General features: G+C 38.5%; 1 protein-coding gene across 1 annotated transcript in view; it reads left to right on the forward strand.

Moving 5' to 3' along the window:
* The first annotated feature begins 7,113 nt into the window (after nt 1-7,113).
* LOC102218640 (probable global transcription activator SNF2L2) overlaps nt 7,114-24,784 on the forward strand; it is a 40,588-nt gene continuing 22,917 nt past the window's right edge. Inside the window, exons 1-17 of the mRNA XM_023343566.1 lie at nt 7,114-7,235; nt 9,103-9,363; nt 10,085-10,217; nt 10,894-11,340; nt 12,322-12,423; nt 12,639-12,885; nt 13,677-13,803; nt 15,067-15,240; nt 15,339-15,512; nt 16,326-16,496; nt 17,055-17,105; nt 17,660-17,790; nt 18,599-18,656; nt 18,853-18,950; nt 19,094-19,241; nt 22,864-23,027; nt 24,661-24,727. Of these exons, the coding sequence (XP_023199334.1) occupies nt 9,130-9,363; nt 10,085-10,217; nt 10,894-11,340; nt 12,322-12,423; nt 12,639-12,885; nt 13,677-13,803; nt 15,067-15,240; nt 15,339-15,512; nt 16,326-16,496; nt 17,055-17,105; nt 17,660-17,790; nt 18,599-18,656; nt 18,853-18,950; nt 19,094-19,241; nt 22,864-23,027; nt 24,661-24,727 (2,526 nt within the window). The 5' untranslated portion in view covers nt 7,114-7,235; nt 9,103-9,129. The remainder of the gene's footprint in view (nt 7,236-9,102; nt 9,364-10,084; nt 10,218-10,893; nt 11,341-12,321; nt 12,424-12,638; nt 12,886-13,676; nt 13,804-15,066; nt 15,241-15,338; nt 15,513-16,325; nt 16,497-17,054; nt 17,106-17,659; nt 17,791-18,598; nt 18,657-18,852; nt 18,951-19,093; nt 19,242-22,863; nt 23,028-24,660; nt 24,728-24,784) is intronic.

Genomic DNA, 24,784 nt, shown 5'->3' on the forward strand with positions numbered 1-24,784 from the left:
ACAAAGAGGCTTGCTCTGACAGCGTTTCCTTTCTTCACAGCCTCCGACATGGCCCCCGCACCATCTTGGAAAAAGATCTCAGTGCTGTTGCTCTGGACCAGATGCCCGTCTCCGGAGAGTCCTCCGAAAGCAGCTTTTGCAAACATGGAGAAACTGAGGTGGAATGATAAAGGAAGGCACTGGACAACCGCCTGTAAATCTGCTCGAAGTTTTCCTTTCATGAGTTGCAGTTAAAGAGAGAAATAGCAAACACTTGTCAGAGCTTCAGGAGATTCAAAAAACACCCCCCTCCCCCAACCTGCAGCAATATTTCTGGTTCAGACAGATGATTTGAAAGAACTACACCATGTTCCAAATTATTATTATGCAAATTGGATTTAAGAGTCATAAAGATTAAATTTTTTGTTGTGCTATTTGGAGATGGTTTTGTGTGTCAGGGCTCTTTGAATCACTACAATTCATTTCAGAGAGCTGGTTGATTAGTTTGTCTGCTGAGCTCAATTAAAGGAAATCTACTTCAGAAGGATGTTCCACATTATTAAGCAGGCCACAGGTTTCAAGCAATATGGGAAAGAGAAAGGATCTCTGCTGATGAAAATCATCAGATAGTGTAGTGCTGTATGACAAGGTATGAAAACATTAGATATTTAATGAAAACTGAAGCATTATCGTTGTGATGGACCGAGCAGTTAAGGAACAGCCAGGCACCGGTTCAAAGTCAAAAATAATTGTTTTTTATTTAACCCAAAACAAAACTTGGGTAAATAATAGAAAAAATGACAAAATTTGGGCCCATAAAAGAGGTCAAAGTAACAGACATCAACTCAGACTAACTCAAAAAACAGACCTCCCAAACAGAGACAAAAGGGGACTTAAATACTGGCTGATCAGGCCACATACAAAACACAAAGGGGAAAATACACCGAAACCTAACTGAAACTAACATAGCGAATCCCATTCCCCCCCTCTGGATGATGAGTAATGGTGTGAGCCAATTTGCAGTCTCAGCTGGCTTGCTCCACCCCTTCTCCACCTCTCTGCTCTCCTAAGGATTGGGCAGCCAGCACTTAAACTCAGAAACAAAACAAAGATTAAATCAAGCAAAACACAACAATATAAACTAAAATGTGCGCACTTATTCTAGAATACAATGTGATGTGTTGCTTTCTAAACAAAACCAGTTATTCTGTAAATTAAATCCTAAACTTAAAGAAATCCAAATATAAGTGAAATGAACTTATTGCGTGTGGTGAGTGAATATTACCACATTTGTGTGGCTGTAACTGCAGCCATCACAATCGTACTGTGAAGAGATTTGTGGCTGATTCAGAACAAAGATGGTTTGTACAGATAAAGGCAGAATGAGGAAAGTTTCTGTTAGACACATTCATCAGATTAAGAGAGCAGCTGTTAAAATGTCCTTACAAAGCAGCAAACAGTTATTAGAAGCTGCTGGAGCCTCTGGAACCTCAAGGTGGAGGATCCTCCAGAGACTTGCAGTGCATGAAGCTACTATTGGGCCCCTAACCAGAATTCACAAGCAGAAACAGTCGCAGAGGGCCCAGCCGTACATGAAGATTAATTTTCAAACAGACTTGCTCACTGATGACAGCTGTGCAACCCTTGATGGTCCAGATGGAGGTGGTGGTTGGTGGTGGATGGCCACCACGTCCCAACACGGCTGTGACCTCAGCAAGGAGGTGGTGGAGTCATGCTGTGGGCCGAAATCATGAGGAGAGAATCATTGGTCGGCCCCTTCAGAGACCCCGAAGGTGTGAAAATGACCTGAGCAAAGTATATGGACTTTCTGACTGATCACTTTCTTTCATGGTTCAAAAAAAAGAGCCGTACCTTCAGTAGCAAAATCATCTTTATGCATGACAATGAATGCTGCAAGGAATACCACTGTCATTGGTGTCATCACCAAACCTTACCAAGAATTTTTACTCTTGTTTCTAGGCCAAGACAAAAATAATAAGACAAAATTGACTCATAAGTAACTTTGCAGCAAGATACAGAAGCTTATTTTAATGAAATAATTATTTAATATTGTTGAGAAAATGCCAGTTCCTTTGGCAGATAAATTCACTTTTTATAACAAAACAATTTCCCCATGTTATAAGTGAAATAATCTGCTAATGGAACTAGAACTTGGTTGCTAGGTAACAAGCTGGCTGGTCTCGGGTTGCTAGGTAACGACTTGAAATAAGTGAAATAATCTGCCAAAGGAACTAGAACTAGAACTAATATTGCTTTTCAACAATATTAAGTATTTATTTACTTAAACAATCTCCTGTTTCATGCTGTTATGTCACTTTTAGGTTAGTTTTGTCTTAATTCAACTGGACTAATATATTTTCACTAAACCACAAATCCTGGTAAGATTTTGTGTTTTTGCCGTGTTGACATTTCAAAAGCTGACTCGAAATTCGCTTGACAACTGAATATTAACAAAGCTACTGTTAACTGAGGAAACAGAATATGAAAATATTTAGATACCAAAGTCATCAATTTAGCACTTAGTTTTGGTTTTGGATTTTAGTTCAATTTGATATATTTTATGATATTTAAAATATCATAATATTTATATTGAAAAGTTACCATTTAATTATGAAATCTTTTGATTAGGATACCAACACCGTAACCTTCTGGTTGCTGTTTGTTTGATCTTTTTCCCAGTATGACAGTTTGGCAACATGATTTCACTATTTTTATTATATTTGTGCAATTCTGGAGAATATTAGTCTAATGAATGCTGAAACAGGCCTGTCGCAACGCAAACTTCTTTTTTGAAACCTAAAATTGGAAGGGTGTATTTCTGTCACAGTAAGTATTAAATCAATTCATTTAAAGCATGATCAATTTAAACAAACTAAAAAATGTTTTTCTTTTCTCTCTTTCTGTCAAAAACCTGATGACAAAAGTCTTCAGTCTGGTGTTTTGGACTCAAGTAGTCGTTTTTTTGAAGGACAATTTTGTTTACAAAACATAATTTTGTTGTTTCTGTTGTTTTGTTTATTTATTTTGAATATTTAAAATGTCTTCCAGTTCCAGTGTTAAATGTTCATCATAATTTAAAGTTTATTGAGCTTTGACAATGTGTTCTTGCATTATTATTATGTCATTACATTTATATTACTTGAAAATGGTCTCAAAAGAACAATATTGTCATTTATCACAATAACTTCTGGGACAATTGATCACCCAGTAAAATTTGTTATTGTGACAGGCCTTTCTGAGAATACACTAAATGGAAGTTATTTAGCGAAACAAAAGACAGATATTCAGCAGCGCTGTGGAAAATATCACTTTTCAAATCCACCATTGATAAAATGTGTTTTGTTTTAACCAACATCCTTTTGGCTGCAGGATCTAAAACTAAAGATTCAAACATTCCTCAAGGCAAAATGACAAAAAAAAAACTGGAGCTAAAGTCAGCTTATAATAATTCTTGTTAATATCAGTCATAAATTATACTCTAAATGTATTTAGTTTTGTGAAACAGACTCAAACAGTGTGAACTGCCGTGTTTTGAACAAGCACATTTGCTCCTCATGACCAGCATGCTGCCTGTCTCTGCTGCTTGAACAGTCACTTCATCATCAAACTCAGGGAAAAATAATAAGTACGCCGCAATGTGAGCATTGGTTATTCAAATGGGACGCTCAGGTGACACAGGAGAAAAGCAAACAGCATGCTGCCAAATGTGGCACATGTAAAACTAATTATAGCACACCTTTAGTTTGCACACACCTGCAGATTACTGCGCGGAGCGGCATCAATCTGCGTCTGTGTTTCTGTAGCTGTCTGTCAGAGGAACAACATGTTTGAAAGGGAATAATCAAAAAAGATTAAATTATTTCATAACTTCATTAACGCCTAATCTAAAATTATTCAATTTTGTTGTTCTTTCTAATAATTTAAATCAGGAATAACAGGTTTGTTTGAAATTACCAAACAAATATGTAATTCTTTCTTTTACAAACAAATGTTTTAGTTTTGTCTGATGAGACAAACAGGTTTTTATTAGTGATTATACCATATATAGCTACCATGAATGTAGTTTACATTCATTCTTCTAGAAAAGAAGTTGCTTTTATTATTCTTTCCTGTACATAACTAGTAAAGAAAGTTTTCTAAATACAATATATGTATATTTAAGGTGATTTAAGTACACCCCTAAAATATTTCAGAATGTATAAATATGTAAATGTACTGAAGGTCAAAAATAATAAGATTGTTATGAACAAGGATCATTGTAATTTAAAAACCTTTATTCTAAAATCCGTCAGTTATTGTTGTGCAAAATCAGACATTTGTCCCTTAACTCAAATCTTCTCCTTCACAAAGTAGACAAAGTAACATATTGAAATATTTATGAAACACTGCTGAATACATTTGAATATACTTGACATATATGTAAAAATGTATTTTGATTTGACACAAATCACCAAACCACACCCAATGTGCTGCAATAAAAATAAAAAAAGTTTTGCATGCATTTTGCCAAAAATATAATTTGCACTGAATATTTTTAGTGGTGAAAAAGTGTAAACCTAAAAATGCAGTCACTTAATAAAAACCACAATTTTTAGTTGCTTTGTTCAGGTTTCACACAAATAAAACAGGAGTTTGGAAGAAGAATACATCGTCTTTGTACCGGAATATTCCATTGTTCAACCCATCCATTAAAAAAGGCCGGTTCCCTTTGAATAAAATGTCATGCCATTGACTTCCCGGAGACTTTTTACGGCACGTTTCAAGGTGAATGGAAGCCACAACCACTAGTCCTTTCACTGACAAATGACTGCGGCCAAGCCCTTTCCTGGCTCTGTGACTCTAAAGACGCCGGCGGCTGCAACCGCGAAGTTGATTTGATTTGTTTACTTTGGGAAAAATTTACATTTGGGAACCCTCTGTGCATCCTTTCAGTAGATACATAAGAACGGAGAGAATTGTTGAGGAGGGGAAGTTAAGATCAAAGTTCAAATGAGCTTTGGTCATTGACCTGTGAGTTTAATCAAATGAGGTTGGTGAAGCCTTTGCGCGTCTTCCCAGGTCATCCCAGAGTCACTGCTCATCCACAACGCACACATACCAAACTATTATTTTGAATAATACATGACGCATTGCAAATCCTTCTGACTGAATTTAAGAAAACCATTTAAACATTTACTATTGCTGCAAATGCACCTTTTTTCCCTTTAAATAAAGGTAACCTATGACAGCGCATGTTTATACAAAAGGTATTTCTCAGAGTGAATGATGAGACATATTTTGAATACACATTTATTTAAGCTAACCAACATTATTTGATTTATTTGAATGAGGTACACTCGATGTCAATACAAACAAATATTGAGCTGCAGGGAAAAAAACTGGATAATGATGATAATAACAATAATTATATGACTGTTGAGGTTTAACAAACAAATATCCAGTGAAAACAGCTTTATCTTTTCGTCATGAAATCAAAACACAGTTTCTGATGTCAAAATGATGCAAATAAAGTTTTGCTAAACTTGTGTTTCATTTGCATGCCGAGCCTCTGGAACTCCACAATGCTATAATCAGACGTACTGATATTTAAATACCAGCTACATAGTTTCAGACTCAACTTGTTTGTTTTGAGCTCAGGTGGGTGTTATTCATAAAGACTTGGTATTAAACTCCAGAGTTGTACAAAACCCATTTTTTACAGCAGCAACTGTGGATCAGTGCTGCCATCTAGTGTTCATTTAACGAACTGCATGCAGAAATTAAAACGTACCACAACATTTAACCTAAAATACATTCACTAACAAAACTTCACCTTTGACGACAATCAATATCTCACAATTGTGGCAATGAAAACACAAATTTCATCTAATTACATTACTATTGTGTCTTGTCTCTATGCTGTAACTGCGAAGTAATTTCCCTGCTGGGATGAATAAAGTACTTCTATTCTGTTCTATTCTATTCTATTTCTTAAGACCAATAAAATTTGAAATTTTTAATCCAGAAATACCTACAAAATATATGCTAGTGTTTGGAAGTCTGAACTGGTGTCAAGTTATGCTGGGAAATTAAATTAGCATCTCCATGAAGTTTGTTAGTAGAAGAAAGCATGAAGAGAGCAGCACTACAGCTCTTTTTATATGAAACCAATATCCGACTATTTCACAGCAGTATGAATGAACCAGTTCTGATCTTTTCACACCCAAAAACATCCAACCTGTGCCATCCATATGGAACTAATTCGGAAGCGGTCGGATTTAATTAGTAATGTGGACAACTATGGAAAAAAAATGGATTTCAGTAAAAGAATTTTTTTAACAAACTGCTAGAACTGAGCATCAAGACATGTTGTGAACACCTTAGGATGGTTTAATGTAATCCATATCTTCATAAACCTCTTTAGAAGTTTTGACAATGTTAATGTAACATTTTGTTGTTACATGTAACATGTAATGTTTTCTGTGTTGTTTCTGCATTTTTTCCTTCCACTCAACTTCCAACTGATGTGGATACGGCGTTTTGTGAACAGCCGGCTGGTTAAACAATGATTTTTTTGTGGCTTACACTTTCTGTGGAGACAGTGAATAACTGTTGACTGAACAACTGTAGTCAGTAGTTTTGTACGAGATTGAAAGGGCCTTAGCATAATTCTCATCAATCAATGAAACTTTAGTTGGGTCAATTTTGGATTATTTCTTACTTTAATAAATACAGCTAATTATCAAAACTAGCAATAAAATAAACATTTGAATTGCCCTATGATGTGCAGGGTTTATACCACCGCTCACATAAAGGATGTGAAAGACAACAGAAGAACTTGAATACACAATACATAGTTATTGTGTAATGAGTCTGCATAAGAGTTTCACGTGTTGAATATAAATACTGAAAAAAAATCTTAGTACCTTTCTGAGAGCAAAACGAGTGTAAACGGAAAAAGTAGATCCAGATCTCAGAAAAGACCCCTAACTCCCGATAATAAGTGGCGATAGATTAGGCACACGCCCCGTATAAACAAAAAAAGACTGACCGATATTCATCCAATCATCAGTCTCTGGAGGCGGAACTTCCGGTGACATTGACAAATCAATGTCGGCGAGGCGAGACGAAAGCAAACTGAATATGACAGCAAAACAACACCGAGGGGGGAGTGAACTTCTAGACACCCGTCATATTTCTGAAGAAACGTTACAGTAATCCCTTCTAACGGCGTGCGGTTTCACAACAACTGAAAGGTAAAATAATTCACGTCGCTCTTTTTTCCTAATCTTTACGCTTTCCTAATAACTGCGCGGTGTTCAACTGTCCAAACTTTGTGACACGGAACACATCACAGGGTAGCAGTCCGAAACGACAGCTAGCATGCTAAGCTAGCTAGCTGTTAGCTAAGTTCTCGCTCGAGCCAAACAAACACCTTTGAAATCGGCTCAATTATTTGCTCTGCGAGGCTCCGTCTTTCTGAGCGTCGCATTTAACTTGCATTAAGTCTCTAAAGGTGCTGGCATGACGCTGACAAAGGCCCGACTTTCCTCTTAAGTTTGATTTTTGTCTGCACACGATGGCCACCAGTTTTTTAGGGAAGCCATGATGATCCAATCAGAGTCGCTTCTTCTTCATGGTGATAGTTCACCAGCTAACGGTCATGTAATTGTACAGGAATGTCTCAGAGAATCCGTTGTTTGTTTAATTCTAACCTTTATATTTTGGTATTTAAACACAGTGGTTTATCAGCGGCAGTTTGCATGTCAGTGTTTAAACACTGAACTAAGCGTCTGTTATGTATGTTGCTGCTGTTAATCTGGATGATCTCCCTTCACTGAGGATGTCATTTTTACACCGTACCGAAATATTTGTTTTCAGTATTGACAGCATATTTAAAACAATAACTTTTTATCAGAAAAAGACAACAATAAACATTACACCTGAGTTCATATCGGCTTTTAATTAAATGTTTCCCACATTGAATTTTTCTTGGTAGCTTTATAGCATGGGTGGTTCTAGACGGGGCGAAAAGGGGCCAATGCCCCATAGAACTGTACTGAAAAGATGAGACTAAATTTGTTATGACTAATAATTCTCTTGGATCAAATTAAATGTTCCACCTTCACAGTTTTAGTTTAACCATGAATCACAGATTAAGGTGTTGTACTTTCAGTTCTAGCTGTACTGAAATAGGATGACAGTTTTCATCAGCTATATCTGGGATCTGCAATTTGCAGGTCTGAAGTGCCGTGTTTTTTAAATTATTTTTGCTGTTGTAATTTTTGTTTCGTTATTTTGTTCTGTGCTCCCACAAAAAAAAAACAAAGCAAAACAAAAACACTAAAAATATCAAATTCCTTTCATTTCAGCTACACAAAAACACATAACTGGCTCCACATTATGATTTGTTATAACTGAACACAAATAAAGTCAAAATGAAAACCTTTTCTGCTTTCACAGAATTTTAGAAGGAGAAATTAGAGCAGTCAGGTTCCTATGATCAAATAACTTGAATTGCTGATCATCTGTTGTCACAATAGCCAGAGTTTTGTCAGGTTTATTGTTCCCCCCAGAAAATGTACACAGTCTGGTGAAAACGACTGCCCACCATGTTTTTGAGTTAAAAGGTGTTTACAGTTGACAGGAAATTTGAAAATATCACCAGTTAATTTTGTGTAATTGGAAGACATTATATGGTCAATCTTTAAAGTCTTAAAAGAGGCAAACAAAAAAATACAAATAAAATAAAAATAATTTTTTGCACTTCTAAGAACATCAGTAATGTTGTTGTTGTCCACTATGGACGGTGATTTTCAAACTATTTTAAAGTATTTGGAAGCTTAGTAATACCTCTATTAGAAGACTATTTCCCAGTTCTATCACAATATTTGAAATTTGAATATCTAAAAAGATGTTTTTAAAGTGTTTTCTGATTTGATTGAAAACAGGGTTGGAATGAAGTTAAATTGGAATTAAGTTAAATTTTATGATTTTATTGTTGTTTTATTGTTATCTGGTTGACAAAAATTAAATAGTACATGTAAAATGTTTTCCTCTTTTTGTTTCCGTTTGTTGTTTACCTGATTTAAAATCCAATACTTGTTGTTTATTCCCCCTCAGCTGACTGGTGTCCTCTCAGTCCAGTAGATGTCCACGCCGTCAGACACGTCAGGTGGCATGTCCCATCCTGGCCCGTCACCAGGGGCAGGCCTGTCCCCGGGGCCCATCTTGGGCCCCAGCCCCGGACCCGACCCCTCACCAGGTTCTGTTCACAGCATGATGGGCCCCAGTCCTGGACCAGGGACACCCAACGCACCGCACGGCATGCAGGCCCAGGGACAAAGCGATTACTCTCAGGACAGCATGTATCCTATGCATAAGGTTGGCTGTCACTTCCACTGCCTCACAGAGAGTTTAAAAGTTCTGTGTTGTTGCACTAACAAAACATCTGAAGCAAATTCAAGCCATCTGGATGCAATTTATTTTTTTCTAAGTGGAATAAAGTAAAATTTTCTGCTAAATTAGATTTTTATCAAGTGATTGTCCTCACAAAAATACTTTATTTATCCCAAGGCAAAGTCAAATGTTGTAATTCATAACAGCCAAGTATCTTTAAAAGAGTCGTTGTAGATGGTGATGCTGTAGGCAGGAAGGTTCTCCGGTAGCAGTCAGTCTTGCAACAAATCTGGAAATGCTTCTGACTGAAGACAGTTTCTGCTTCTCTCTCTCTGCTCTGCATTCATGAAGCCTCCTTTTAAACTCCTGTGGGATTTGGCACTGCAGTTCAGATATTATGTGAACCTTTGAGAAACTAATTAGCTGCTGAAGGTAGTAAAAGTAATACTTTGCTGCTTTGGTTACAAATCATAATAAATGTTAAAAGCAATAAAAAAGTACGAGCAAAAGACCTACAAGCTGCAAAAGCACAGAGATTAATTGTAAAAAAAAAAAAAAAAAATCAACACCAATCAAAAAAGATAAAACAAAAGCTATAAAAATCTTGTTAATACATTTACTAAGAGTCAGATTTATCCAGCTGACCAGCGTTTTGAAACAGGAACAGCAGCATGACCAAGTCTCCTGTTTCTCTGTCTTGTTTCAGCCCATGGAGGCGGCCATGAATGATAAGACGATGGCCGAGGCGATGCATTTCGGTCACATGAAAGGTGTCGGCATGCGATCCCTGCACAGCGGCATGGGGCCTCCTCAGAGCCCAATGGACCAGCACAGCCAAGGTGAAACTCAGGGTGTAAAATTCAAATAAATATTCAAAGTTGAGCTTTCTTTTTGACGCCATCATCCAATTATCAGTGATAAAATCTGTTAATTATCTAGAAGAAATAACAACTAATATCCCAAAACTGAGAAAGCAAAGATTATTATTATTATTAAAAAATAAATATAAGTCTTTACACCTCTTGAAATAAAACAACCAGAGTCTGCAATGTATTTTAATGGTGTTTTATGGGAGAAACCAACAGGAGTTGTATGTTAATGGAAGCTACATGATAAATGCTTTTAAAAGAGCGGCTAGCATTTGTGTGTATCATCTTTTACTAGTGGTCATGTTAATAGTGAAATAATCTGACATTGGAACTAGGACTTTTTAAAATGAATACTGTGAAATTAGTGACTTAAAACAAGCTTCTGTTTCTTCCTGAAAAGTTAGTAGTAAGTTAGTTTTGTCTTATTCTAAGTGTAATGAGATATTTTTACTAGAAATTGGACAAAAATACTTGGTAAGATTTTGTGTTTTTGCAGTGAACAGAAATAAATAATACTTTTATATATCTAACAAAATATTTGAACATCTTGCAAATCTCTGTTGATCTGTCACACAAAAAAGAAGTAAAATACAAATTTCATACTGATTGTGAATTTGCTGAAACATGAAACTTTTTGTGGGGTTAGGATACATGTCTCCTCATCCATCCCCACTGGGAATCCATGAGCATGCCTCCAGCCCCATGTCCGGAGGTGGAGGAGGGCCGACCCCGCCCCACATGCCTCCAGCCCAGCCCAGCCCCATGATGTCCATGGACCCTCAGGGAGGCATGGCCAGCATGTCAGGGATGGGCCAGCCGGGGCGCGGCCCCTCCTCCTTCAGCCCCATCCAGCTGCAGCAGCTCAGGGCGCAGATCCTGGCCTATAAGATCCTGGCCCGCGGGCAGCCACTGCCCGAGAACCTCCAGCTGGCTGTTCAGGGCAAAAGGAGCCTACCCACGATGCAACAGCAGCAGCCGCAGGCAGCGCTGCCGCCGCAGCAGCAGCCACAACAACCACAGCAGCAGCAGCCACAGCAGCAGCAGCAACAGCAGCAGCAGCAAGCATCTGGTGCTAGCCCATACAGGCCTTCAGGTAGGAAGAGCAACCAAACGGATATAATGACGAGTTTCCCTTTTTCAATCAATCAATCAATCATGATTATTTGTAGCACATTTCATCAACAAGGCAGTTCAAATTCCTTTCCATCATAAAAACACAAAAATACAAAGTCAACCAGTAAACATTACATTTTAAGTGTAGCGATGCACCGATTTCAGTTTTGTGGCCCATCACCGATTACCAAACCTAATCTGCTGATTCTGATTTTGGCTGATACCATTTTTTCGTCTGAAAAGTTGCAAAGTCTAACAAGAAAGTTGCTGAGTTGGCAACAGTGGAGTAACTGTCGTTAAACTTCAAACATGCAGACATGACCTGGTGGGCCGGTGACTCAGTGTTTTTTGCTGTTCTGCAGGTCTTGAATGTATTTTTACTTGTTACTTTGCAAAAAGCTTTTGCAATATTTAGCACTGCAAATACAAACTGTTTTTTATTTTATTTTATTTATGCAGAAATAAACAAAAACAACAGAAACAACAAATTAAATGAATTATGAAGTCTCTTAGTTGAAACTAAAACACCAAACTGAAAACTTTTATCAGCCAATTTTTGGTAGAAAGAGAGAAACAATAAATCATGCAAATAGAAATTATTGAGTTGTTTTAATTTATCACGAGATTAGTTGAGTTATTGCAACAGGTACAGACCTTTTTATTACCTGAAGTTATAAAAACATGATTTAATTTCAACAATAATTGATTTTTCTTATAATGCAGCTCTTTTATCTGTTTCCCACTTTATAAATGACACAAATAAATGCAATAATAAAAAAATAAAGTAAGTATTTACACATATGGCTACAACTGATAGCTTTTGGGGTATTTTTACATCTCCAGCATTTCTTTTAAAAGTCAGAAAGCATCTCCTGGATGTTGCCGTTTTCTTCAGCCCACCTTGACATTTTCAGAAAACTTGCACAGTTGTATGTTGGATCTAACTGGTTATGTCTGAAAGGTATGTCGATGGCTCCCATGAGCGGCCCCCAATCAAGCCCCTGCCCAACACCAGCACTGCAAGGACACAATCAAAGCACCGGACCCAAGCCTTGGACTGACGGTGAGTCCTCAGGCTGGAACAGAAACCGACTCGTGTGCCAGTTTCTGTTCCGGCCTCAGCAGCTTGTAACTTTTATAAGCAACATGTTTTTCAAATATTTGTTATAGCTGTCACTTTGTCATCTCGGTATAATATGAAACAGAAAAGCTCCTTCATGTACACACTAAAGATTACCGAATGGTAAGATCATTAAAAGTCTTATTTTATTTTTCCAGGTCAAGCTAGTGACAATCAAGCACAGAAGCACCTCACCCCGGTCCCCAGTGGACGCCCGTCTCCCGCTCCCCCCCAGGCGCCTGTAGGGGCCCCGGGCCCCGTCCCGGGGAGCTCAGGGGCCGTTCACCCTCCAGGGCAGCAGGTGTCCCCCATGCTCCAAATGCAGCAGAAACAGAACCGGATCACACCGGTCCAGAAGCCCCAGGGGTTGGACCCGGTGGGAATCCTGCAGGAGAGAGAGTTCAGGTAGAGTTTGGACCAGAGGTTCACTTTCTTACTTTTCTTGGAAACAAAAATATGAAGTATCAAGGTTTGTTTTTGTAGTCTAAAATGTGAAAACTGAAAATGAAGATAGAAATCTGGAACAAGGCTTCTGCCTTTCCACACTGTTGGTTTTAAACTCAGAGAATGAGCAGCAAGAAAATGCATTAAAATTCATTAAAACATATTAAAGTGCATTTCTATGAGATGTAGCTGTTTATCAGAGCAATGAAATTCTCTGGAGCTTGAACTGAAATTATTGAAAATAAATCACAAAAAAATCTACCAAACTGTGTTCCCTTCAATCTGATAGAAAGTGGAGTATCTGGTGGAGGCCCTGTAAATTTGGATAAATTCCTTACAAATTTAGTTCATTTGCTATTCATTTATGATGAATTTAATGAACATGGGACAAATTAATCTAATTTTGGCATCTAAAGGTCAACAGATTAGGATTTGAACTAATCTGTAACATTGGCCTACAGCTACCTGGTTGCAGGTCAGTTTGTGACGATGGTACATAAGTTGGAGTTGTTGCAGTTTTTGTCGACTGCAGACTGAATTTAGTTTTTTAAATTCTCTTTAGTTTTGGTTACTCCCTAACAGTCTGTGATTAATGTCTCCATTCTGCCGTTGTTCCTTCTTATCATTGGACAGCGAATGCAATAATCGTAAATTGAAAATGTGTTTCTTGCAATAATTCCTAGTGATTTCTGTTTTCTAAAACCTATTAACATGTATTCTGTGGCTTTTAACGGCGTGATGGTCTCTGTTAGACTGCAGGCCCGGATCGCTCATCGGATCCAGGAACTGGAGAGTCTGCCTGGCTCTTTGCCTCCAGACCTCCGAACTAAAGCGACGGTGGAGCTCAAGGCGCTGCGGCTGCTCAACTTCCAGCGGCAGGTAGGAGAGCTGAACCTAAATGAAACGGTTTTGGCCTCCAGTTCAGAATAGGAACTGTAATCCAACAAGTCTTGGTTTTCTGGAAACAACAAAAATAATTAACAGCAACTTTTGCAAGAAAATTAATCAGATTTTCTTCAGGACTGCCTCTAAAGACTACTTGTTTTCTTTCTTTCTGGCTCTATCCAACAATTTTTTCATTCAAAAATGACACATTTCTCTTACAGGCAAGTTTTTTGTAACAGTTTTTACTGCAAACCAGGACATAAAATGAAACAGAAAAACATTTGCTACAGTGCTATCTCTAGCATGAAGATTCTTCAGCCATGAGTGCAACCGTTTCCCCACTTTACTTAAACATCTCCTCTGTTGTCACACTTTTTCTTCTTGTCATGTAAACTAGCGATTGAAAAAACGTAAAGTCATGTCATTTTGTGGCTCTTCTCCAAAAGAAGAAGATATTAAGTGACTCGTGCGCGTACTGTTGAAACCAGATCTTCACTTTCACTGAATAAAAAGTAAATTTTTTTCTCAGTCTGAAGTTAAATCAGACTAAGCTTCTCCATTGTTGGTTAGTTGGAATTTCCAAAATTATTTCTATTTGACAGATGGCAGAAAACATAGCAAAACAATTTTTTCTATATTTTTTGTAACTTTCTTCACTATGAAATACTTCTTTTCATAATTTTTTTTTACTGATAAAAAACTTAATTTTATGCTATAGCTATGTTTTCATTCAATTGTCATACAAATTTTGAGCAAACTTTTCAAATGTCGTAATAAAGAGAGACAAGAAAATGACCATTAGGCATGTTTCCATTATTTAGGCTATGCAAAGCTCAAACATTCATAGAAATGTGGTTAGTATTATAACAATTTTAAATGATGAGTGGTTGTTAAATGTTAGCACAACCTTTAGCATGCTCAGCATTATTACACATGCCTGTAATAAACAGGAAGTACAGGTTGCTAACTAGCATAAACCACAAATCTCAGAAAAATGAAGAGTCCTCCCCTCCATGATGGACGTTTGGACTTTAAGCTTTTTTCAGTTTTCTGCTTCTGGTAAGGCACAGACCCACCAGTGGATGGAAACGTTCGCTACGTCAGAACTTACTAAGAACTCAGAGCCTCAAAATTTAGCAAAGTGAAATCACTTATTTCAAATTTCAAGCCCTTTTGAATGTGATGCTTAATAATGTGCATAAAAAAAGCATTGATGGAAACGTTTTTTTTTCTTATGTAATCGGACGCAACGTCCAGCTGAGGCAGGATGTGGTGGCGTGTATGAGGCGCGACACGACCCTGGAGACGGCCCTCAACTCGAAGGCGTACAGACGCAGCAAGCGGCAGACGCTCAGGGAGGCGCGCATGACGGAGAAACTGGAGAAGCAGCAGAAGCTGGAGCAGGAGAAGAAGCGCCGACAGAAACATCAGGTGAGCCCTCTGAGCGGGGGTCAATGTGTAGCTTTTGGTGTAAAACGATAAAAATCCTGAAGATTTTTAAACCTAAAACATTGTTGCCTGGTTTGCAGGAATATCTCAACAGTATTCTCCAACATGCCAAGGACTTTAAGGAATACCATCGCTCGGTGTCCGGGAAAATCCAGAAACTCACCCGAGCCGTCGCCAACTGGCACACAAACACCGAGCGGGAGCAGAAAAAGGAGACGGAGCGGCTGGAGAAGGAGAGGATGAAGAAGCTGCTGGTAAGTCTGTGGCTACATCAGCCACAAAAGGACAAAAGCAAATTATTTGCCTCAAGGTTTCGTTAAATTATGTCTTGCTATTCAGTGCGCTGTGTTTCAGCCGGACCATTATTTCTGTTGCACAACACTCTGACTTCCACCAGTGAGCTGCTGACAAATGCTAAGTGCTGTTAGCAGCTATGGAGGAAGACGCACCGCCGAAAAGAGAGCGCTCACTCTGGAAAATATTATTTTAAACTTTTATCACTTAAAATTACTTCCAAACCTGACTTTGCTCTCTCTAGGCTTTGGAATATAATTTAGCTTTTGCTTAATATCTTCTAGCTCCATTTTGTTGCTTGGTGGGCAAGAAGAGTAATAATGTGTAAAAAAAAAAAAAAAAAAAAAAAAGAACAGATTATCTAAAAAAACTATATTTTTAGTAGATAAAAAGAGTTGTATGAAAGGCAGTGCCTCATTTTAGTCTTGCTTTTTAACTTTTAAAATTTAATGTTAAATGTTTTATTTCTCACTGAGCATGTTTTTTGTATTTTAAGCAATGAAATGGTTTCTTTAAAAAAAAGGAGCTGAATTATTTATTTGTTACTACAAAAGGGTGAAATTACCATTAGTAATAAAAGGGTTTAGAACAGCCATAAAATTGAATCCATTGACAAGGTTTAGGATTTGTCTCCTAGGTGTTGTTTTAATAGTTCTACATGTTTGCAGTCAGAGATGAGGAAATTATATCCGTTTTGAATTTGCTACCTTTTGAGATGGCGGCAGTAGGAGTCTGAAGGTGAACTAATTACCCTCCTGTCACCGTCTTTCCAGGAAGAGGATGAGGAAGGCTATCGAAAACTCATTGACCAGAAGAAGGACAAGCGTCTGGCCTACCTGCTGCAGCAGACGGATGAATACGTGGCCAACCTCACGACTCTGGTGTACGAACACAAAGCCGCTCAGGCTGCCAAGGAGAAGAAGAGAAGGAAGACGAAAAAGAAGGTGGGAAGAAGTTTTAGGTTTGTTCTTTTCTCCTGATAAAAGCGCTCAATTCCAAAACCAAAAATATATATTCTTTTTTTAGAAAATATTTCTATAATATTTCTGAAACACTATTAGCCTGTATTTGCAGACAGGAAATGGGCAAAGAAAGAAGAAGGTGGAAACATGCAGCAAAAGGCACCAAAACTATTTATTCTTGATTAATTTGTTTGTCTTAATCGTAATGTTGTCTATGTAAAACATACATTAAACGTGTATCATTAATCTTGTTTGTTTTGAGCAGTGGTGGTCACACTTCCACTAACAGCAGAGCTCCTTTATCAGTTAGCACTTTTTGCTAACTTTTAAAATATTTAGCACAGTTAGCTTCCCCTAAATGTATTCTGGATAAATTTGAAAGCGCAATTTTTTGTTTTTGGTTTATGAAGTTAGTTTGACATCTATGTTGAAGTTTTTTCTATCAACTGTTAAAACTTCTTCAAGCAGCTAAGCATTCATGCTCTAATTTTGAAGTGGGTGAAGATCATTTACATAGCAGTTTTTCTTTTTCATTTCCAGAAGGTGGAAGGAGACGGTGAAGGTACCAGCGCCATTGGACCGGATGGCGAGGTTAGTCACTGTATTTGAATGTTGGTGTTTTTCCACCTTTTATTATCGGGATTAAAGTTGTCTTTTTTCTGAAATGTTGTTCATGTACTTCTTCTCTAGAAGGGAATATGCGTCTCTGCTCTGCACTTCAGAGCAGAGAAAAACGTTTTAGTGACTGTTGACTCTTTATTTTCCTCTCATCAGTAATAAAACTTTAAAAGGTTCTTTAGTTTTTTCAATATGAGTGAACCTGGTGAGTTTAGTTGTGAACCTAAATTAAATGTACAATTTAGCTAAACAAGTCCAGTTTAGTTGTGAAATTAAACTCACCAGGTGAGTAATGAGTTTAGAGCTGAGACCAAAACAAACTCAGAAAAATTGCATTGATTGGATTAAGAGACTTTCATCCAACTCCAAGTACAGATGCAACAGTACAGATTAATTGCTTGGTCTTAATCTGTTTGCCTTTTTATCATATGCGTCTTTAGAAACAAAAACCTGTCAGTTTTTGTGAAACTGCGTAGCGTTTGTTTGCTTGTTCTGCTAAAAGCTCAAAGCGTCTCGTTGTGTTGCAGCCCATGGATGAGAGCAGCCAGATGAGCGAGCTGCCAGTCAAAGTGATCCAGACCGAGACCGGGAAGGTTCTGCAGGGGACCGATGCCCCCAAGTCCAGCCAGCTGGAGGCTTGGCTGGAGATGAACCCTGGGTGAGAAGCCGTACTGTTACGCTGAACCGGTATCAGCTGCAGAAACCTTTATCTGCTCTGAGCACATTAACAGGCAGATTTATGTGGAAATAAATGGGAATAGCAAACCAGGACGGGATTACTGTTTATCACAATGAATTATGCACAAGTCTTATCAAAACCTGCTGAAAGCAGTTTCAAAGTAACCAAATTACTGCTGCTGGGCTTCTGGTTAGTTAAAGAGTCTGTAATTGACTTGGAGAGCTGTTCATGGACAGACACAGGCGGTATCAGAACGGTTCTGCAGCCAGATGTACCGGCAGATCCCTGATGTTCTGCTGATGGCTCCCCATGCTAAAGTGAAGAAACGAGGAGACAGAGTGTTCTGTTCAGTGGCCTCCAGGATTTAGATTTCTCTTTCTTTTGATTTAAAATTGGTCGACGTTAAAAGCCAGTCCAAAAAATACATTTTAAATCTGCTTTTTATTTACTTGTGTTTTTATTAGGGGTGCACCAATGAATCACCTCTTGATTACTTTCATTTTGGCTGATACGTCAATATGAAACCGATCTTATCTCCGATTTTCTGTAGAATAATTGGCATAAAATCTACTGGAAACATTAAAAAAGTATGTTTGTAGGAAGCTGATGGTCTATCCTACTCTCAGCCTATTACTCTGACCTCGATGCAGATTGTTCTGGTTTTAAATGAAATAAACCAAACGGTTCCTCGTTTGCAGCCGTTCCTCCAGATGTTTCTGTTTCTGCCTGTTTACTGAAATCTTCCCTGATGGTGGAAACTTCCTGTGTCTGTTTTTGTTCTGACCAGGTATGAAGTCGCTCCCCGTTCAGACAGCGAGGAAAGCGGCTCAGAGTTCGAGGAAGAGGTCAGTGGAATCATCAGAATCATGTTCCATCCTCAGTTCTGCCCTGCTTGGAATCAGCTGCCTGCTGTTTGTATGTGAACCGGTTGCTCCAGCAGGGGGCGGCAGCTGCAAGCTTTATGTCCTCAGTTTTAATTCTTAGCCTTTGATATGTTTGGACTCTTTTTTTAATGATCTGCTTTCAATTTGCCCTTATCAGGATGAAGAGGAAATGGGCAAGGCGGAAACGGAGGAGAAGAAGAAAGTTGATCCCAACGGAGACAAAGTGGCTGAGAACGACACCAAGAACATCATCGAGTACTTCATTTGTTTTTCATTGTCACACATATTACATTTTAGCTCTGAGAAAACACGAGTCCAGCGCAGGCATAATGAAGTTAAAGCAGTGTCAGACGGGAGCAAAAGCACTTCAGCTGTTCTCTTCCTCTGCACACGTTCAGGTCGGCCAAACAAGACGTGGATGATGAGTACAGCGTCCCCACTGGGCAGACCAGCTCCCAGTCGTACTACGGTGTGGCGCACGCCGTCATCGAGAGGGTAGAGAAGCAGTCGTCTCTGCTGATCAACGGCATGCTCAAACAGTACCAGGTAAACACGCTCGCATCAAACCGCCTCCTACGTTTGAAATGCTGCGAACCAATCCACTTTTTTCACTTCCAAGGCCAATATCTGAGATTTACTGGGTTTCTATTCACCACAAATCTGCAATAAACTTCCAGAAAACTGCTAAACAGCCGAAACACTGCGTTCCTTTAAATCCAGACTAAAAACCCGCCTGCTTAGAGTTTAGAGCTTTTGAACCGTATTAAATTAAACATTGAAAACATTTGATGTGTATGATTCTGGTGAAGGCAAAATGTAATGCTGACTTTGTAATTTTGAGTTTTTATGAAAAGCGCCTTGAACCGCTGTGCTGCACAAATAAACTTGATTAATTGAAACATCTGAACTGGCTTAAAATGTTTCTGAAGACATAAATGTACTAAATTACAAATTGATTTGGTAACTCTGCTGCAGTACAGCTCATTTAAACACTTAAATACCAGTAAAAAAAACACCAACAAACCTTTCAGATGGTTCAGAAAGTGGAATTAGGAATTCTAAATGAAATCTAAAACAAATAATAAAGCATGACGTCACTCAGGGCACAAGCGTAGAATTAGACTGAACAGATCTGCACTCATGGATTGGGCGCATTGTTACCGATCTAGAATTTTTTCAAGTCCGTGTGTAAATTAAATAAACCATTTACTAGGCTCAACTGAATTCGTTCGCTTTTTTGCTCGAGTTTTGATTCCTCTTGAGCTTTTTCATGTTTTCTCAGAAACTCAAACCTCAAAGAGGCTTGTCGGGTTTTTTTGTGTCGCAGAACAACACAAAGCAGTGGCTAAGAGGAAAGATGAAGGAAATATTCCCTTTTTATAAATGAAACTTTCTAAATGGAGGTTTGGTGCGAATTGGAACTCGGCCTCCTGTTCTGCGAAGGCCTCAGAGGAGAACAGGAGTCATAAAGAGCAGCAGACAGCTGAGACATCAAATCTGAAAACAAATCTAAAATAATTTGTCTTCAATTTTAAAATCCCCCCAAGGTTATGCTGTTTTATTCTCTTTTTGGTTAAAAAATATGAATAGATATTTCTAGATTTCTATTAAAACAAAACATATTTGTACCTCAACCTAATCTGGTAGCTGAAGTTTTAATTTTGGTTTTAAAATTACTTTTCTCTTCAGACTCCTTTCAACTTCATCTGCAGTCATTTTTCCTCTTATCGACTGTTCAGTGTTGCATATTTTTTTGTTAAGACGCTACGCCGGCGTAGAAACGCAGTTTGAGGTCTTTTTACGGAGTCGTACGTTTTCCTGGCTCTAATCAGTCAAAAAGACAGTTTAACAGAAAACACACACTGGTGACAGTAATGGAGCAGTCATTTTCTGCTCATTAAGATGGATTTTAAAAGCCTATTGGAGTTAACAAATAATTGTCTTGTTTCCATGAGTGAAAGAGCTGGCTGTAATTTAAAATTCCTTCAACGCACACAGTGCAGCATGCGTTTATGTTAGAGCATCTGCTTTTAGTTTAATTTCAGCCATTTGGTCAAATAGAGATTTTATACTGAAAACAAAAACAACTTTTATAACCAACAGGTTGTAGTTTTTCAGCTCTGGACTACAAAAGTTAAAAGTTGCGGATTTCCCAACCAATACCTCAAATTCCCCCAAAAATGACTGCGTTTAGAAATGATTTATTTAATGTTGATTTTTTTCACTCCCTGAACAAACTGAAGGAAAATAGGGAAACATCATGATCTTAACAGAAATCTGAGCTGCATAGTTTCTTTAATAGTTAACTTTAATATCCAAGCATTTAGGGTGCAAATGTCCATTAGATGAAAATTGACGGTGAGGATTCAAACTAAACTGACAATCCAAAGTCAATACCTGCAGACACTATTAGCCTTTTATTGGGAGAACAGATACTATCAGATAATAACACTTCCTCTCTGCCCTCTGGCGCTTTTCGCACTGCTGCAAACACAATTCAGTCCCCACATATTAATTAACCCCTTATGGGCCGAGAGAAGCAGCTTTATCGTCCATCACTGATGTTAGCTGATGCAGGTTGTGCGTCAAATTTATGGGTGTACCAGAAACTCTTTATTCACAAGGTTCTGTCCTGAAAATAAAAATGAAATGATTTATTGTATATTATTACAGTTTATGTAATTAATTAATCAAAATTAACGTATTAAAGCCCTGGCTATAGTACTTTGTGATGCCCGAATCTTTTTGTTGAATCTTGATGAGATGACCAGAGATAAGCAGGGCAGATACTTTCAAAATATGATCTAGTTTTTCTTCTCCATCTTAGATTCAGTTTTTAACTTAAAAATAAAAGTTAGGTGAAGTTTTAATGCTTATCGTCGCATTATCTTCTCATTCTATGTCTGAGTCAGAGGTACGAACCTGCAGCACATTTCTGTCTTTTACGGTTCATGTGTTTTCTTGCTAATGAGCTTTTCTGTGTTATAGTCTGTAGAAATTAAAATAAAGATTTTAAGAGCTCAAACAACACCTGGAAATCTGTGTTGTTCAGCAAAATGCTGCTCAGTGCAGCTCTTAACAGGAACACAAAGGAAGTAATCTGCTGGAGATTTGTACTTTTAATAGAAGTTAAGCAGCAGCCAGATCATTTGTTTAGGAATAATTCCATCTTAATAATCCTCATATTCTTAATTAACATATAAATTATGCAAAGCTAGCTGACTGTAGCCTAGGTTTGTCGTTGTTTGCATCCATTAGCATAATGTAGTGCAGTTCAGTCAGGCACCTGGATCCTTCTGGAGCCGTTTAAGCCGATGCCCATCTTGTCTGCGTGTCTGTAAATGAGTTTTTACCTGTTGGAGGCAGTCAGGTGTGACCAAGCAGATCTGCTGTGATCGAGGTTTCACTGTGCCGCAGATTGCTGAGATGGAGGACGAACGACTAAATTGGGAGCGGCTCACATTATTTTTCCTTCAGCATCCAGTTGTCTCTCTGCACATCCCCCTAATTTACTGTTTGGCTGGTTTTATTTGAGCTGTGCTGCTGCTCCTTAGGGATTCTCCAATAATTGGATCACTTGTTTCCACTTCTAGCATCGATCTGCATAACAAACCTGGGGAATTTATAGAAGCAGTAATATTTCTATTGTTCATTTGTGTTAATATAAGAGCTGCTTTCTGTTTCTGGAGACATCGCTGACGGACGCACTGATCAGAGACACGAGGTTTATAATTGGACCTTTTCTCTGCAGCCGCTGGCCTCCTTTTTGTTCCGCTTCATCATCCTGTCTTTTGTTCATTGTTATTTTGTAGCTTGTCTTTATTTTTCCACCTGCTTTATTTGCTGCAGCTCTGAAACGCAGCAAGATGGAAAAACAAATGCAGCGAGCTCACCAGAAAAATCTTTTTTGTGTGGTAGAAAAACTGACAATTTATTTAAATTCTGTTATTTTCCCTTCAAACTGTCACCATAAAAGTTCACTCTTATTACGCATTCACACCTCCACAAGCGAACCAGACTTTCTAGTCAAACAAACTAGAGTTGAATTACAGAGGACTAAACAGAACTGATATGTTGTTTCATCTGCAGTGTGTCATTTTCTGCGACAGAAACTTTGCAGCTCTGCGTGTCGGCGTCTGAAATATTTTCTTGCTTGTATCTTTTTAAGGTCCAGGGTCTGGAGTGGATGGTGTCCCTCTACAACAACGACCTGAACGGCATCCTGGCTGATGAAATGGGCCTGGGGAAGACCATCCAGACCATCGCCCTCATCACCTACCTGATGGAGCACAAGAGGCTCAACGGCCCCTATCTCATCATAGTTCCTCTCTCGTAAGCACTCCTCAGCTTTAGCACAGTGTGCTGCTACTGCAAATACACAGCAGTACAGAATGCAGAATATTTTACTGGAGTGAAGTGGTGGATAATTGTTTCACAATTTTATACAAATAAAAATCTAAACCGGAAAGGGGGAAGTGATGCTTTCAGCAGAGAAAACTTTGATTCCTTTTTATACTCTTTAGTCCAAGCGGAGGGAGGGAGCAGAGGTCGACTTTTTTGTTATCCATCATCCTGACCAACAGCATTAAAAACAATCGGTACTAAATGTACTATTTTTACCTGTCAAACTATAATAATAGGTTATTTAGCCGCATTTTTATGCGGTTTAGTTAATATTCACTGTGAATAGAGATACCATCACACATAATGCAGATGAACACACCTACATTTTTCTCCGTAGTGACACAGACCACTGACTGTGGCCCCAATACCGTATAATACATTCAATTAAACGACTCCACTTAAATTACCAGCACTTCACCTGCTGGGCTCTGAACGCACAGCCTCACAAATTCCTCCTGGACGCATCTGCAGAGAAATCTGCGCTAGTTCCTTAATCAGTTGGCTCTGTCTGATCCAAACTGATCAATTGAACTATTTTTTACCCTGTGCAGTCCGGGCCTGGGCTTTTACGAGGATTTTTTTGCGTGGTTTCGCTTTCCCAAAACGGACAGATGTTATGTCTGCCGCGCTTCTGAGCGCCGATCTCCTTCTGGGCGCGGGAGGTTAATGTCTTCCAGCTCCATTTGTTAAAACCGCTGGATGAGTTAAGTTTAATTCTTCACAGCGGCGGAGCTGCGTTCTCATTGGTTGTGCAGCGCACTGCGCATATTAGGGTCTAATTAGCTTCTGCACCGTCATTTATGTTCTCAAGATAAACTTCCGGCTCCTCTGTTTAGACTATAAATGGATTAACACAACATTGCATTCTCTTTAGTTTTCTCTGGTCTGTACCGGAGAATTAAAGGCGCCATTTCAACCAAAGGTTTGGAAAGCTCTTCCTAACCAGACGCTCCAAAGTGTCCGGTCCATAACTCTTCAACATGCTGCCAGCTCCCCGTCAGAAAGACTCATTTAGTTCAGATTCTATGAGATGATTTTCAGAAAGGATTTTTTTTATTGATTGATTTTAGATGCCTCTACGATTAACTTTTTGCATACAGTCTATAATGTCTGCGCATGTGCAACAGTCAAGGGTGTGAATTATAACCTGTCAAAATGACCGACGGTCTTCAAATTTTTCCGTCTTTTAAAAAACCAAAACTGTCAAATACGGAAAATATTCTGTTAACGTGACCTCTGGGAGGGAGAGCTTAATTTTTTAATAAAACCTTTTGTTCAAAATGTCTTAATGTCAGCTGAAATCCTCCGACCATCTCGGAGGATTTCTTCTGTCTGATGCCTACACTTTTCTCTGAACCTTGATAAAACCGCCGATCCTCTCTGCAGTAATCTTCGAGTATCTCTCCCCTCTCCTTCCTGTATCTTTGCACATGATGGATTCGAAGTGGCTCTTAAAGTAATTTAAGCTGCTGCCTTTGAAGACAGACGCTCTGAGTGCTCCAGGTTCACACCATCCAGTAGTGAAACTTAAAGCTGACACATTTCATTTGCTCTTTTTCAGGACTTTGTCCAACTGGGTTTATGAACTTGACAAATGGGCTCCTTCTGTGGTCAAAATTGCTTACAAGGTAAAATCAAATCTATTGTTTTATTTCACCTGAGCTGTTTTTGTTTTGCTAACTTTA

This window comes from Xiphophorus maculatus, chromosome 12, assembly GCF_002775205.1.
Source record: "Xiphophorus maculatus strain JP 163 A chromosome 12, X_maculatus-5.0-male, whole genome shotgun sequence".
Classification (NCBI taxonomy): Eukaryota; Metazoa; Chordata; class Actinopteri; order Cyprinodontiformes; family Poeciliidae; genus Xiphophorus; species Xiphophorus maculatus.